This window comes from Dipodomys spectabilis, unplaced genomic scaffold (assembly GCF_019054845.1).
Source record: "Dipodomys spectabilis isolate Male_0828 unplaced genomic scaffold, ASM1905484v1 ptg000094l, whole genome shotgun sequence".
Lineage (NCBI taxonomy): Eukaryota > Metazoa > Chordata > Mammalia > Rodentia > Heteromyidae > Dipodomys > Dipodomys spectabilis.
In genome coordinates, this window is record NW_024870771.1 from 16233260 (window position 1) to 16246560 (window position 13301).

The following is a 13301-nucleotide window of genomic DNA, read 5'->3' on the forward strand; positions in this document are numbered from 1 at the left end:
TGCAGACTCCTGTCATCTCCTAGCTGTAGACAGAATAGCAAGACTGGAGAAGATTGAGGTTGATTTTTGTTTTTTTAAGTGAGATGACCAAGTTTGAAAAAGATTGGGATTGACTTAAACAAACAAACAAACAAGAGCTTGTGCCAGTATGACTATATATACAGATTTGTGCAATTTGCTAAATTCAAATGCCCAGGTGACCCCTAGCCCACTACATTAACTCTGTGTCACCTGGGGATCTCTTTTGCTACAAATAACAGAGAGTAATTCATCAGTGTTTTCCACAGATAAGGATAGTTGCTCATATAAGCAGCCCCCAGATGGGAATCTAGAAGTAAACAGGACATAACCTTCCCCTCTTTCTACTCTTCCATAAATGTAATATAGACCTTTGACTGCAGATTTTACATCACATGATTGCAAATATGGCTGCTCCAGCTCTAGGTTCCTTTCATGTACTGGGCAAGAAGGTAGGTCAAAGGAAAAATATTGGCTATGTCATGTGATCACACATAACCACAAAGGAAGCTGAGAAATTGAGGAGTTTGTTTTGTTTTTTAGATTGGTATAGCCAAAGTGCTTGTCACTTCCTACCACTCTCACATTTGTTTGTAGTGCTCCTGGTTCAGGGAGGAGGTGGGAAAGCAGAGTGCACATGCACCCATGGGCCTGTGTGGTGTTTCTGAGTAAGACTGAGAAGTGCTTCTAATAGGATCTATGTCTCTCCAGGATGGAATAAGAGACCCAGGTTGGATGTCAGGAGACTTATCTTCTGGCCCCTCCTCGTATTACCAGAGGTCTCTGTGGTCTGCCTCCTGCCTCCTGTTGCATCTGATTGCTTCCTTTGGGGCTCACCACCATCACCGAGCCTGGGCTTACCTGCCTCTTTCTGTCCAGGTGGGCTGTAAACTGGTCATGATCTTCTTCCAGTACTGCATCATGGCCAACTATGCCTGGTTGCTGGTGGAAGGCCTCTACCTTCACACACTCCTGGCCATCTCCTTCTTCTCAGAAAAGAAGTGCCTGCAAGGATTTGTCACCCTTGGATGGGGTATGTTTCTCCATGGTGTAATACTCTTAGATGTATAGGAAAGAGCATCCAGTTGAGGGTCAGAAGGATTTGGTTTCTAGTTCTAGCTCCACAAGTTGCCTGATGTTGAACCCTTCAGGCCTCAATTTTCTTATCTGCCAAATGGTTAGGAATAGCTAAAAATTAGGAGCAATTTCTGACATCTAAAGGCCTTTTATAATTTGGTTCTAAATCAACACTTAATGTTTTATCTTCCAGATAATCCATGTATGTGTCCTCTTTCTGGTTTCCTTTCTGGAGCAAGATATTCTCAACTGCTGGGGTAGAAATTCTGGCTCAGATATGCTTTAAAGATAAGGGAAATTGGCTGGGATCTGGTGGCTCATGCCTGTAATCCTATACTCCAGAGGCTGAGATCTGAGGATTATGGTTCCAAGACAACCCAGATGGACAAGATACTCAATCTCCAATTAAACAGCAAAAAACTCCTAAGTAGAGCTGTTGCTCAAGTGATACAGTGACAGCCTTCAGCAAAAAAAGTTAAGGGAGAGCTGAAGATCCTGAGTTCATGCTGTGAAAAGTACTGTACCAAAGAGTAAAAAATAAGATAAAGTACTAATTGGTCCAGTAACTGACAAATCTAGAGATCACTCACTTTCTCCAAGAGGAATCTTCTATCAGCTTAACAATGTTTCTTTCTGTCTGTACTTTGCTTTTTGTAACATCAGCTTTATCCTGGGGCTGGGACTCCCATTTGTCTGCCAGCAACAGCCACCAGAATACAGTTTTCTTGGTGCCGAGACCCAATAAGAAAAACAAGATGCCTGAGATTTGATCTCCAGCACTGGGGGAAAGGAGAAACAAACAAGGTAGCATTCCCTGCAACTTGAGGCTCCCTCTGATTGGACCACTTAAATCACATACACATCCTTGAACCAATCACAGAAACCTGACAGAAGGCTTATTTGTGCAAGTCACTCAAAAAGGCCATCAGGAACTAGTTTTCTATGAAAGAGAGGAAAACAGTGTAAGACAGCCTCCTGTCTGGTCAAGGAAAATATCAACAACTCTCATTTATTGAACTTACTATGTGCCAGGCACTGAATTTAGCACTGTATAGATTACAAGCCCCTCAGAGAGCTCAGAAAAGAGACAATATTCACAACTCATGCTATACACAGGCCTCAAACCAAGGCCTATTGATATCCAAAGCCCTTTAACTCCTACTCTACTATCAACAAATATCCATATATCTGCCTGAGAGAAAGTTAGCTGATATGCAATTAGGGGTAGAAAATAGCAACTGGGAAAGCAGATAATATGGCAGGAAACAATGATACAAAAAGCTTTGTTCCCATCAGGCCATGCAGGTTCCAATACTCTGACACATGCACTTTACAAAAGGAAAGGTGGAAGAAGATAAGCTTGTGCTCCAAGGGATTGGGGGATCCAATCAGAAGGGAACGTCCAGGCTCAGGCAGCCAGGAGGGATGTCCAATCAGAAAAGACTCCAGCATGCATGGATACTGGTTAATCAATCAAACTGAAAATGCACTCCCTCAAGAGGAAGGGGAAGGAAGGTCATATATATGGCAGGCCCAGACAAAAAGATTGTCTATACCTACCTATGGGTTTCCCCACTCTTTGGAAGGACTGTTTTGTTACTTCCTTTTTCCTTCTTTCCTTATGAGTGTGTGTGTGTGTGTGTGTGTGTGTGTGTGTGTGTGTGTGTGTGTGTGTATAGGTTCTAGGGCTTAAACTCAGGGCTTGGGTGCTGTCCCTGAACTTTCTCATTCAAGGCTAGCATTCTACCACTTGAGACACAGCTCTACTTCTGGCTTTTTGGTGGTTAATTATAGATAAGAGTCTCATAGACATTCCTGCCTGGGCTGGATTAGAACCATATGCTTTCAGATCTCAGCCTCCTGAGTAGGTAGGAGTACAGGTGTGAATGAGCCACCTGCTCCCATTTCTCCTTTCACTCTTAAATGAATGTCCTCAGTTTGCTTTAAACACTTTCTTGCCTTCTTAATTCTTTAATTTGAAGAGAAAACAAACTCCACCCTAAATAGTATTGCGCCTCATGCATGCATCAATTAACATCTGTCCATCCATCCTCTATCCATCCACCTTATTTGTGTACACACCAGTCTGATCAACCACTATCTATATGTCCACTCCCTTCCAACCATTTATCCATCCATGCATCCACTTATAACCATGTCCATCCATTCATCTATGCATCCATCTCCACTGTTCATTTGATAAGCACACATTTAAGTTGACAGCACAGCTAAACTTGTTTACTTCTTGACTCCTTCTTTGGTTTACTTCTTTGTTGGAGCATATCCTCCAGGACATGTCTGACACAGAGGACCCTGGAAGGAACATTTTTTCACATTGCATATCTGAAAATATCTTTATTCCACTTTTACCTCATTTACTGGTGCATAGAACATCAGGTTGAAAAACATTTTCCCTCAGAATTTTGAAGGCCTTGTGTTTTGGCATCTGAAGTTGTGGGAAATGCATGCAATTCTTGAACCTTTTACTAACTTTTTACATATCAGATGCCAGAGCTGAAGGTGTGGCTTACTGACAGAGCATTTATCTAGCATATGCAAAGCCAGAGACCAACTCCTAGCACCAAAAACTAGTTAATTAATTAAAAACATGGAATCTTCTCCGTTTTGAAATGTCACAGGGATGTAGGCCAATGGAGATCTTTTTTTTCCCATGGTGGCCCATTCATCTGCAAATTCAAATCCTCCTTTCTTAGAAGCATTCCTGTGTTATCTGCAGGATCATTTGTTTCCCTTCAGTTATTATTCTTTCCTATCCAAAACTTCTTTTTGTCAGAAGGTGCACATCCTGGAATAAACCCCTAGTGTTCTAATTTCCTACTTTACATTCCACTATTTTCTGTTTGTTTGTTTTACTTTCTGGGAGATTCCTAGTCTTTATTTTTTCAACTCACTGACTGAATTTTTGATTTGGTCATCTATAGTCCATGCCTTCTTTCTTACTCTCTGACTGCTCCTGGTTCACAGCTTCCTGTCTATATCGTATAAACGCAATCATGTCTGTCTCTTTGATGATATTCCCTAGAGTTGTTTTGTTCAAGTTCCCTCTGTTCCCCACTTGGTTTCCTCTTAGTTCCTCTTCTCTGATTGTTTTGTTCCTAGTCTTTTATGTAATCAGATGTCAGTGACCTTAGCTGTCTGTCCATATTTAAGAATGAGTCTTTTCAGAGCCAATCAAAAGTTCTGGGGAGAGGGCCCTGTCACAAGGGACCTGGCCTGGAAGTGGCCAGTAGATTAGAGGAGGAGGGTGTCCCAATATTGCTAACTCTAGGCCCTTTGTCTGTCTGGGGCTGTTTTGTACTTCCAAATAGAATCTTCCAATCTCCTGCCTGGAGTTCGGGAGTAAGAGTCTGGAGTAGAGGTAGACTCAGCCATTAGAGTGGGCCAGAGCTCTAACTATTGGCATGCAGCCGAATATCCATTAGATACAGAATGTGAGCCTCATATCTAATTTAAAAGGCCTGGTGTGCACCTCTAGTTCTAGCTCCTTGGGTCAGAAGCAGGAGGATCACTTGAACCCAGAATTTGAGACCAGCCTGGCAGTATAGTGAGTTCTCATGTCTTAATAAAAATAATAACATAGGGCTGGGAAAGTGGCTCAGTGGTAGAGCACTTGCCTTGCATGCCTGAGGCCCTGGGTTCGATTCCTCAGCACCACATAAGCAAAAAGAAAAAAGCTGAAAGTGGTGTGAGCTGAAGAGCTGAGGGACAGCGCCCAGGCCCAGAGTTCAGGCCCCACGACCAGACCCTCCCCCACCCCAAAAAAATAATAACATAGAGTTAGAGGCGTGGCTCAGTGATAGCACACTTGCCTAGCACATGTGAGGCTCTAGGTTCTATCTCCACTGCTCCATGTTTTTAAATGAAATTTTAAAAGTAAGTAAATTTCAGTAGGCACAGTAAACATTAAAAAAAAATAGTAAAAAGTGATATGTTTTGTATAACAGTATAATCAAAATAGTACCATTTCAATGTGTATTCAGTATAAAAACTGTAAGTGATATTTATATTCCTTTATTAATACTAAATCTTCAAAAACCTTAGATCTGTCTTGCACTTCAGCACACCTGAGCTGAGACCAGCCACATGGCAGGTGCTCAGTGGCCTTGTGTGGCAAGTGCCTGCAGTACTGGCTGGAACTTCACCCAGTGGTCATGCTAGCACCCACTTCTTCCCTCTACCTGGCTGGAAGCCCAGACAAGCCCTCCCTGGCTCAGTTCCCCTAGGGAATAAGCTCGGCTGGGATACACAGATACATCTTTGGTCTCCTGAGGGTAGTGTTGGCCACCAAGAGTGGCTATCTGCTTCTTATTTACACTTTCAACCATCCTTCATCTTAGTCCCATTGTTTCCTACCTCTTGAGGAGCATGGTGACTGGCCCTTAAACTCCCCCCCTACCCTCCCTCTACCTATTCAAAGTAGCACTGCCCCGCGTGGCCCTTGCATCTCTGCTTTCTCCACCCTGGGATGTCAGTTACCACCCCTCTGCCAGCTTTCTTCCCTCTCCCTCCCTCCTTCTCTCCCTCCCTCCCTTCCTTTCTTCTTTCCCTCTTCCTTTCTTTCCTTCTTTCCTTGCTTTTTCTTTCTTGTATACCAGTACCAGGGCTTGAATTCAGGACCTCACTCTCTTGCTTAGTTTCTTTGATCAAATTTGGCAGTCTACCACTTGAGCCACAGCTCCAATTTCAGTATTTTTGCTGGTTAGATGGAGATAAGAGTCTCTCTGATTTGGCTACCCAGGCTGACTTCAAACTATGATCCTCAGATCTCAGCCTTCTGAGCAGTTAGGATAATATAATAGTCTGCCAGCTGCCAATGTTCCTGAATGTGTTGCCATCTAGTCCCTTAACTGTTTCCTTCCCAGTGTTTGTGCTTATTGCCTTATACCATTTCTTTGTTGTTTGCTGGAGATGGAACCCAGGATGTCACGCATGCTAGTCAAGTACTCTGCCCCTTAGCCTCTACTCCCCATTTCTATTTCTTTACTGTCATGTTCGATGGAGGGGAAATAGAAATAAATGTGTAAGTTCAATTTGCCACATTTAACCACAAATTAGGAGATGGTCTTCTATCTTTTAAATTCAGTGGTAGTTTCTCTTCTCTAGTCCAAACTGTGTTTCTAGATAAATATAGCAGTGATTGCTGAGCTTTTACAAACCAATAGCTTAATAAAATCAATATTTCTTCCACCAACTGGTTTCCTACGCCAAACCCCATAAACATGTGTGTACTTTGCAGTTCAAGAGGGTAGCACCAGTACTGCCTCCATGGCTCCAAGGACCTGCCTGGGGAGGGGGATTTTGTCTCTTCTCTCATTCTCTTCAGAGGTCCTCTGGATTCCGGGGCAGACCTAACCCCCAGTGGCTTTCAGAATGTATCCCACTAAGTCTTAGCTTCCAGCACCTGTGAAACATGCAGCTCCATGGTGATACAGGATGGCAAAAGTGTTTCCATGGAAACCAAGCCTGGCACCTGCTTAGTACCTGGGCTGGGGTAACCCATAATCCCGATACTTGTATATATGTTGAAGATCTCCTACTATTTCTGCCCCTCAGGTTCTCCAGCCATTTTTGTTGCATTATGGGCTATCACCAGGTACTTTCTGGAAGATGTTGGGTAAGCTGTTGAAAGGTAACAAGAGCATGTAGTCGGCTCTTTGTAGCACTGGCTCTGCACATACAAATTTAACCAACCTCAAATGGAAAATAAATCTTGTTTAAAATGTCTCTGCATTTGGGAGGCTGAGACAGGAGAATGGCAAATTTTAAGGCCTGATCAGGTCTGTTATTTTTGCCTATGCAATACAATATAGCCAGCATTACATAACCTTTATAAGTCATTCAGAGATAAATTCTAGTTTATGGTGCATAGGTGATATGTATTTGGCATTGAAGCACTTGAACATCCACAAAGGGGTCTGGAACCACCCCCTGTGGGTCCTGAGGGCTGACTATGTTTGACATCATCCATTTCTTCAAACAGCATAGATACTTCTATGGGGGCTTCTTGGGAAAGGTCTGTCACTCAAATTAGGGGTGATAGGCGAGGTGTCTGGAGCCCCCTGGGTAAGTCTCCAGGTGGATGAGTCAGCCAATGAGCCACACCTTGATTTCTGTGGTCCCTGACTGCTTTGCCCACTGGATTAGTCGTGCTTACATCCAATGCCAGATAGCACCTGAAGCAGGTGCTGCCGGTGGAGGAAGTACAAGGAAGGAGCAGCCGGTTGTCCCCTACCCTTCCAAGGTGGAAAAGCCTTGCAGAGCCAGACAGGCAAAGGCAGTGGCAACTCTTGTGCCTCAATGAGAGAGACAAACCTGAGCTCTAACCTTCTCTACAGGAGCCAGGTGCTGAGCACTTTGAAAGAAACCAAGGAAGTGGCGAGTTAGTGTGATCGATGAAGTCCATTTCTCAAGGGTAGAATGTCACAGCAGGTTAATAAGTAGACTAGTGCCGAGGAGGCTTGAATGGGCCTTTTGGGCCAAACTTATCCCCATTTAACTTTTCACATGGACTAATTCAATTAGAAAGAAATCCTGGCTGGTTGTGGTGGCACATGCCTGGAGTCCCAGCTGCTCAGGAAGCAGAGGCAAGAAGACTTGAGCTCAGAGGTTTCAGTCCAGTAGGGGTAGCACAGCAGGACTCTGTCTTTTAAAGAAATTAAAATAATTATTGTTTTAAGTTGGAATTTTCAGTCTTTCTAGAAAAAAAATCTATTAGTAAAATACTAATACTTTGTGCCAAAAACCATCTGGAACAGAGCTGCGGCTGCCTTGGACCAGGCATGTGCTCTTCGTGACCAGGTAACCACCACACCTGATCCATGTCCCAGATATCTAGGTCATGCTTCAGTCACCCAGAAATCTTACTGACTGATGTCTACCTGGGTTGGCAAGTGAGTCTGCCACCGTGTGATCAAGTGAATCCTGACAGCAGCTGGCTTTGGGATCTAGGTACCTGAGCTCTGAGGCTCCCTCAGATGCACCATCAAGTGACAGAACCCTCAGCCCAACAGTGCTCTGAGCACCAGCAAGGGGCAGGTTCTAATGGCGAGCTAAAGGTGGGGACTCAGGGCTATAGACATGAGGCCCTCATCTGAGGGTTGTTTCAGGAAACCTGAGTCTGCTGGTCAGCCTCTTTCTCCCCTCCTAACAATGCCTGTCTGTCCCTTTCCCATAGGTGTTGGGACATCAATGCCAATGCTACCATCTGGTGGGTCATTCGAGGTCCTGTGATCCTCTCCATCCTGGTAAGTGGCCATCTTCTGCTGAGCTGGTGGCCTGTGGGACAAAAGTGCCAGGAGGGATAAGCCACAGGCTTGCAGGTGGTCCTGGAATCTCTGATCTTTTTTGGTGGTCCTAGAATCTCTGATCTTTTTTGGGGGGGAGGGGTGCGGGTCCTGGGGCTTGAACTCTGGGCCTGGCTGTTGTACCTGAGCTTTTTTGTTCAAGGCTAGTGCTTTACCACTTGAGCACATCTCCACGTCTGGCTTTTTTTGATGGTTAATTGAAGATAACAGTCTCACAGACTTTCCTGCTCTGACTGGCTTTGAGCTACAATCCTCAGATCTCAGCCTCCTGCATAGCTTGTATAGGTATGAGTCCCCAGCACCTGGAAAAATCTCAGCTCTTAATCTGAAGGGACAGTGGGATGGTGAGGAATGGTTAACAGCCAAGTGGGACTATGGTTTTAGAACACTGAAGGGGACAAGCTCAGGAAACAGATGCAAGAATGACCCCGGCATAGGGATTACTCAACCCTGGCTGCCAATTCCATTCCCTGGAAGCTTTCAATATGTTGATAGGAAGCTGGGTGCCCACTGCTCACACCTATAATCCTAACTACTCAGGAGCCTGAGATCTGAGGATTGTGTTTGAAGCCAGCCAAGGCAAAAAGGCTCATTAAAATTCTTAACTCCAGGTAACCAGCAAAAAGCCAGAAGTGGAGGTGTGGCTCAGGTGGTAGAGTGACAGCTTTGAGTGAAAAGGTAAAAGAGTGCAAGACACTGAGTTCAAGCCTCAGTTTAGCACAAAAATTAATAAATGAATAAAAAAATATTGATAGTCAGGACACTGGTGGCTCACGCCTATAATCCTAGCTACTCAGGAGGTTGAGATCTGAGGATCGTGGTTCAAAGCCAGAAGAAGCAGCAAAGTCTGAGACTTTTATCTCCAATTAATTACCACAAACCTGTAAGTGGAGCTGGACTTCAAGTGTAGAACACTAGCTTTGAGCACAAAAGCTCTTAGATAGGCCGTGCCCCAAAGGCCTAAGCATAAAATCCTAGCTACTCTGGAGGCTGAGATCTGAGGATCATGGTTCAAAGCCAGATGAAGCAGGAAAGTCTGCGAGACTCTTATATCCTATTAATCACCAGAAAACTGGAAGTGGAGCAGTGGCTCAAAGTGGAAGAGTGCTAGCCTTGAGCTGAGCCGACAGGAAAAAACAAAATAAAACAAAACATGTATGAATCGGTAGAGATGAGAGTTCTGTGTTCTGGGGAAGGGCCTGAGCCTGAGCTTTGTTAAGGCCTTGGTGTCTGTTCTGAAACCAGGGTGAAGAGCCCTATAGCCTAGCTGTGTAGAAAGGAACAGAGTAGGGGGCAGAGGAGAGGGGACGCACAGAGGAGAGGTCTAGCTCTTTGGCTGGAACTAACATCTCTGTGCCCAAGGCTGAGGAACAAGTTGACAGAAGTGCCCATTACAGATTGACTGACTGGCTTGGGGGTGGGAGAAGAGCAGAGGTCAGGAGCCCCTGACCCTCCCATGCTGCAGTCACTCCTGCATCTCTTTTCTGGGATTGTCCCTTGCAGAGTCCTAAAACTATACAGCCCCACCTGGCCCGAGTTCCTCTAAAAGAAAAAACAAAACAAAACACTAGAATTCATGCAAAAAGCTACAAAGTAGAAGATGTGTTTGTTTTGTTTGATTGATCAGTGTTCATTGTACATATTAGCAGGGATCAATGTACTATTTCACCATGCATACAATTCATGTATACTGTATACACCAATCTTCTTAGCTTTTTTAAAAATGTAGTTGGAGCTTTCAAGAGCCTCTCTTCTAGTTTCCCACAAAATACATATTACAAAATATATTTCAGTGTGTCTGTGCTGATCCTCAGGGCCTGGTACTGTCTCTGACTTTCTTTTTGTTCAAGGCTAGCACTCTTACCACTTGAGCCACAGCTCCACTTCCAGTTTTGTTTGTTTTTAGTTTATTGGAGATAAGAATCTCTTGGACTTTCCTGCCTGGGCTGGCTTTGAACTGTGATCCTCAGATTTCAGCCTTCCAAGCAGCTAGGATTACAGGCATGTGCCATAGGCACCAGGCACGTGTGTGTGTGTGTGTGTGTGTGTGTGTGTGTGTGTGTGTGTGTGTGTGTGTGTGTGTGTGTGTGTGTGTGTGTGTGTGTGTGTGTGTGTTGCCAGTCCTGGGGCTTGAACTCAGGGCCTGAGTGCTGTTCCTGAGCCTCTTTATGCTCAAGGCTAGCACTCTACCATTTGAGCCACAGCACCACTTCTGGCTTTTTCTGAGTAGTTTATCAGAGATAAGAGTCTCAGAGACTTTTCTCTCCTGGCTGGCTTCAAACATCAATCCTTAGATCTCAGCTTCCTGAATAGTTAGGATTACAAGCATGAGCCATCAGAGCCCAGCTCAAAATGTATTTTTTAAAAGGACAGCCAGTGCCTGACTTATGTAACTATAATCCCTCTGTACATCACCTTTATAGTAACATTTTTTTAACTTTCTTAAAAGCTCAAGGAAAAAATTTAAAAAGACAGCCAGATGTGTTGATACATGCCTGTAATCCCAGCACTTAGAAAGCTAAGGCAGGAGGCCAGACTGAGATACACAGGCCCTGTGTCAAAGGGGAAAAAATAATTAACAGGGAAGTAGTGGGTAAGAGGAAGAGAAAGAAAAGATATATAGAATCTTAAGTTCAGGCCTACATGCTTTAAAAGCAGTTACTAGGGTTTGAACTCAGGGCTTAATAATTATTAGGCAGGTACTCTACCACTTGAATCATATCTCCAGCCTTTACTGCTCTGTTTTTTTGTGTTTTTTTCTTTTGTTGTTGGTCATGGGGCTTGAATTCTGAGCCTGGGCACTATTCGTGCGCTCTTCAGCTCAAGGCAAGCACTCTACCGCTTGAGCCACAGCACCACTTCCGGTTTTCTAGTGGTTAATTTGAGATAAGAGTCTCTTGGAGTTTCTCACGGGCTGGCTTTGAACCGTGATCCTCAGATCTCAGCCTCCTGAGTAGCTAGGAATACAGGCGTGAGTCACCGGCACCCAGCTGCTCTGGTTATTTTTAAGATAGGATCTAACTTCTTGCTTAAACCAGCCTGGACCTCAGTACTCCTATTTACACTTTCAACTACTGTCTAGCTGGGATGACAGACACACATCATGATGCCCACCATTTTCTATTGAGATGTAATAATTGAGAACTTTTTGTATGGGCTGGCTTCAAATGGTGTGTCTCCCAACCTCAGCCTACAAGATTCACAAAACCCTGCAAACCTGAAGAATCAGTAATCTGCTTGCCAAGTGAGCAAACCCTTGAGCTTCCTTGGCTGGGGGTAAGATGGCTGCGGTTTCCAGCCATGGCTCTGAACAGTTTGTTTCACCGGGGCTCTGAGGCAGGAGCCCCAGCTGGAATGGGCTGTCCTGCACGTGGTTTCCACAATGTCTTTCCCACCCCAAAGTCCACAGGATATCAGGGAAAGCAAGAGACCTTCAACCCCTCTTCTGCCTTGTATTTTACAGATCAATTTCATCTTCTTTATAAACATTCTAAGAATCCTAATGAGAAAACTTAGAACCCAAGAAACAAGAGGAAGTGAAATGAACCAGTACAAGTAAGTATCAGGCAAAGACCTAGAGATACTAAAACAGCCAGTCTATCAGTCAGCATACATTCACTGAGCACCTACTGTTTGCTCAATGATTGATTGCCAGTTAAAATTGGAAAAGGGAGGCCCAGTTTTACATTGTAATTGGGATGGTGGGGGAGTGTATCTGATTATGATGGGATAGAGAAATTACGAAGCCTCCGATGGGAAGCATGTGGGTAGAGGCTGGACCCTTGTGGGGTCTGCATGGGCTGCAGGATTTGATCCAAATCTGGTCAAATCTGTGTAGTATTTAGGGGAAAATGACCTGGACTTTCATCATATGTTCAAGGCGAGTGTGTGATTCAAAAACACTTAAAATCACCTGCTTCCTGGGGCTCACATCTGTAATTCTAGCTACTCTGGAGGCTGAGATTAAGATCTCAGATAAAGGTTAAAATCAAGATCTGAGAAACCAGAGCTCACAGACATATATGAGAGACTCTTGTCTCCAATTAACCAGCAAAAAGCTGAAAGTGGAGGTGTAGCTCGATTGGGAGAGTGCCAGCCTTGAGTGATAAAGCGAACCAAGATTTTGAGGCCTGAGTTCAAGCCCTAGTAACAGCACCAATCAAACAAAATATTTGAAACCTTTAAGATGTTCAAGAGTGATGTGTCCCCTTCCTTAGGTGGTCTTAACAAAATGCTGCAGACTGGGGGTGTAGACAATAGAAATTTTTTTTCTATCCTGGTTCTGGAGGCTGGAAGGCTAAAAACAGGGTTGGTGTGCCTCTGAGATCTCTCTCCTGCATGTGTAGGTGGCCGCCACCTCCTTATGACCCCATGTGTTCTTTTCCCTGAGCACTGGTACCCTTCATACCTGTGTCCACACTTCCTTTCCTTATAAAGACTCTGGTAGCTGGGTGCCTGTAGCTCACGCCTATAATCCTAGCTATTCAGGAGACTGAGACCTGAGAATTGTGATTCAAAGCCAGTCCTGGCAGGAAATTCTGTGAGATCCTGATTTCCAATTAACCACCAAAAAGTCAGAAGAAGAGCTGTGGTTCAAATGGTAGAGTGCTAGCTTTGAGTAAAAAAAAAGTGCAAGGACAGGCCCTGAGTTCAAGCCCCAGAACCTGCAGAGAAAAAAAGAAATGACCCTGGTAGGTTGGTTTGGTGCCTCACACAGGCCTTGAAACTTAATCTCTTTAATGGCTGCATTCACAGTCTAAAATACTAGGAACTTGGCTTCAACATAAGAATTTGAAGGAGATACAATTCAGCCTGTAACAGATGTTAAAGACAAATTAATGCTCTACACAGGCTCTCTCTATGATGCCTTTTTGAGAAGTG

The 13301-nt window shown here is 44.3% G+C and overlaps 1 protein-coding gene across 5 annotated transcripts in view; it reads left to right on the forward strand.

Moving 5' to 3' along the window:
• Sctr (secretin receptor) overlaps window positions 1-13301 on the forward strand; it is a 69027-nt gene that overhangs the window by 43726 nt on the left and 12000 nt on the right. For 4 of the 5 annotated variants that reach the window (XM_042685160.1, XM_042685161.1, XM_042685163.1 and 1 more), the window contains exons 7-10: window positions 898-1051; window positions 6670-6730; window positions 8291-8360; window positions 11884-11975. In XM_042685160.1, the coding sequence (XP_042541094.1) occupies window positions 898-1051; window positions 6670-6730; window positions 8291-8360; window positions 11884-11975 (377 nt within the window). The remainder of the gene's footprint in view (window positions 1-897; window positions 1052-6669; window positions 6731-8290; window positions 8361-11883; window positions 11976-13301) is intronic. The other variant, XM_042685162.1, reaches the window with a different exon arrangement.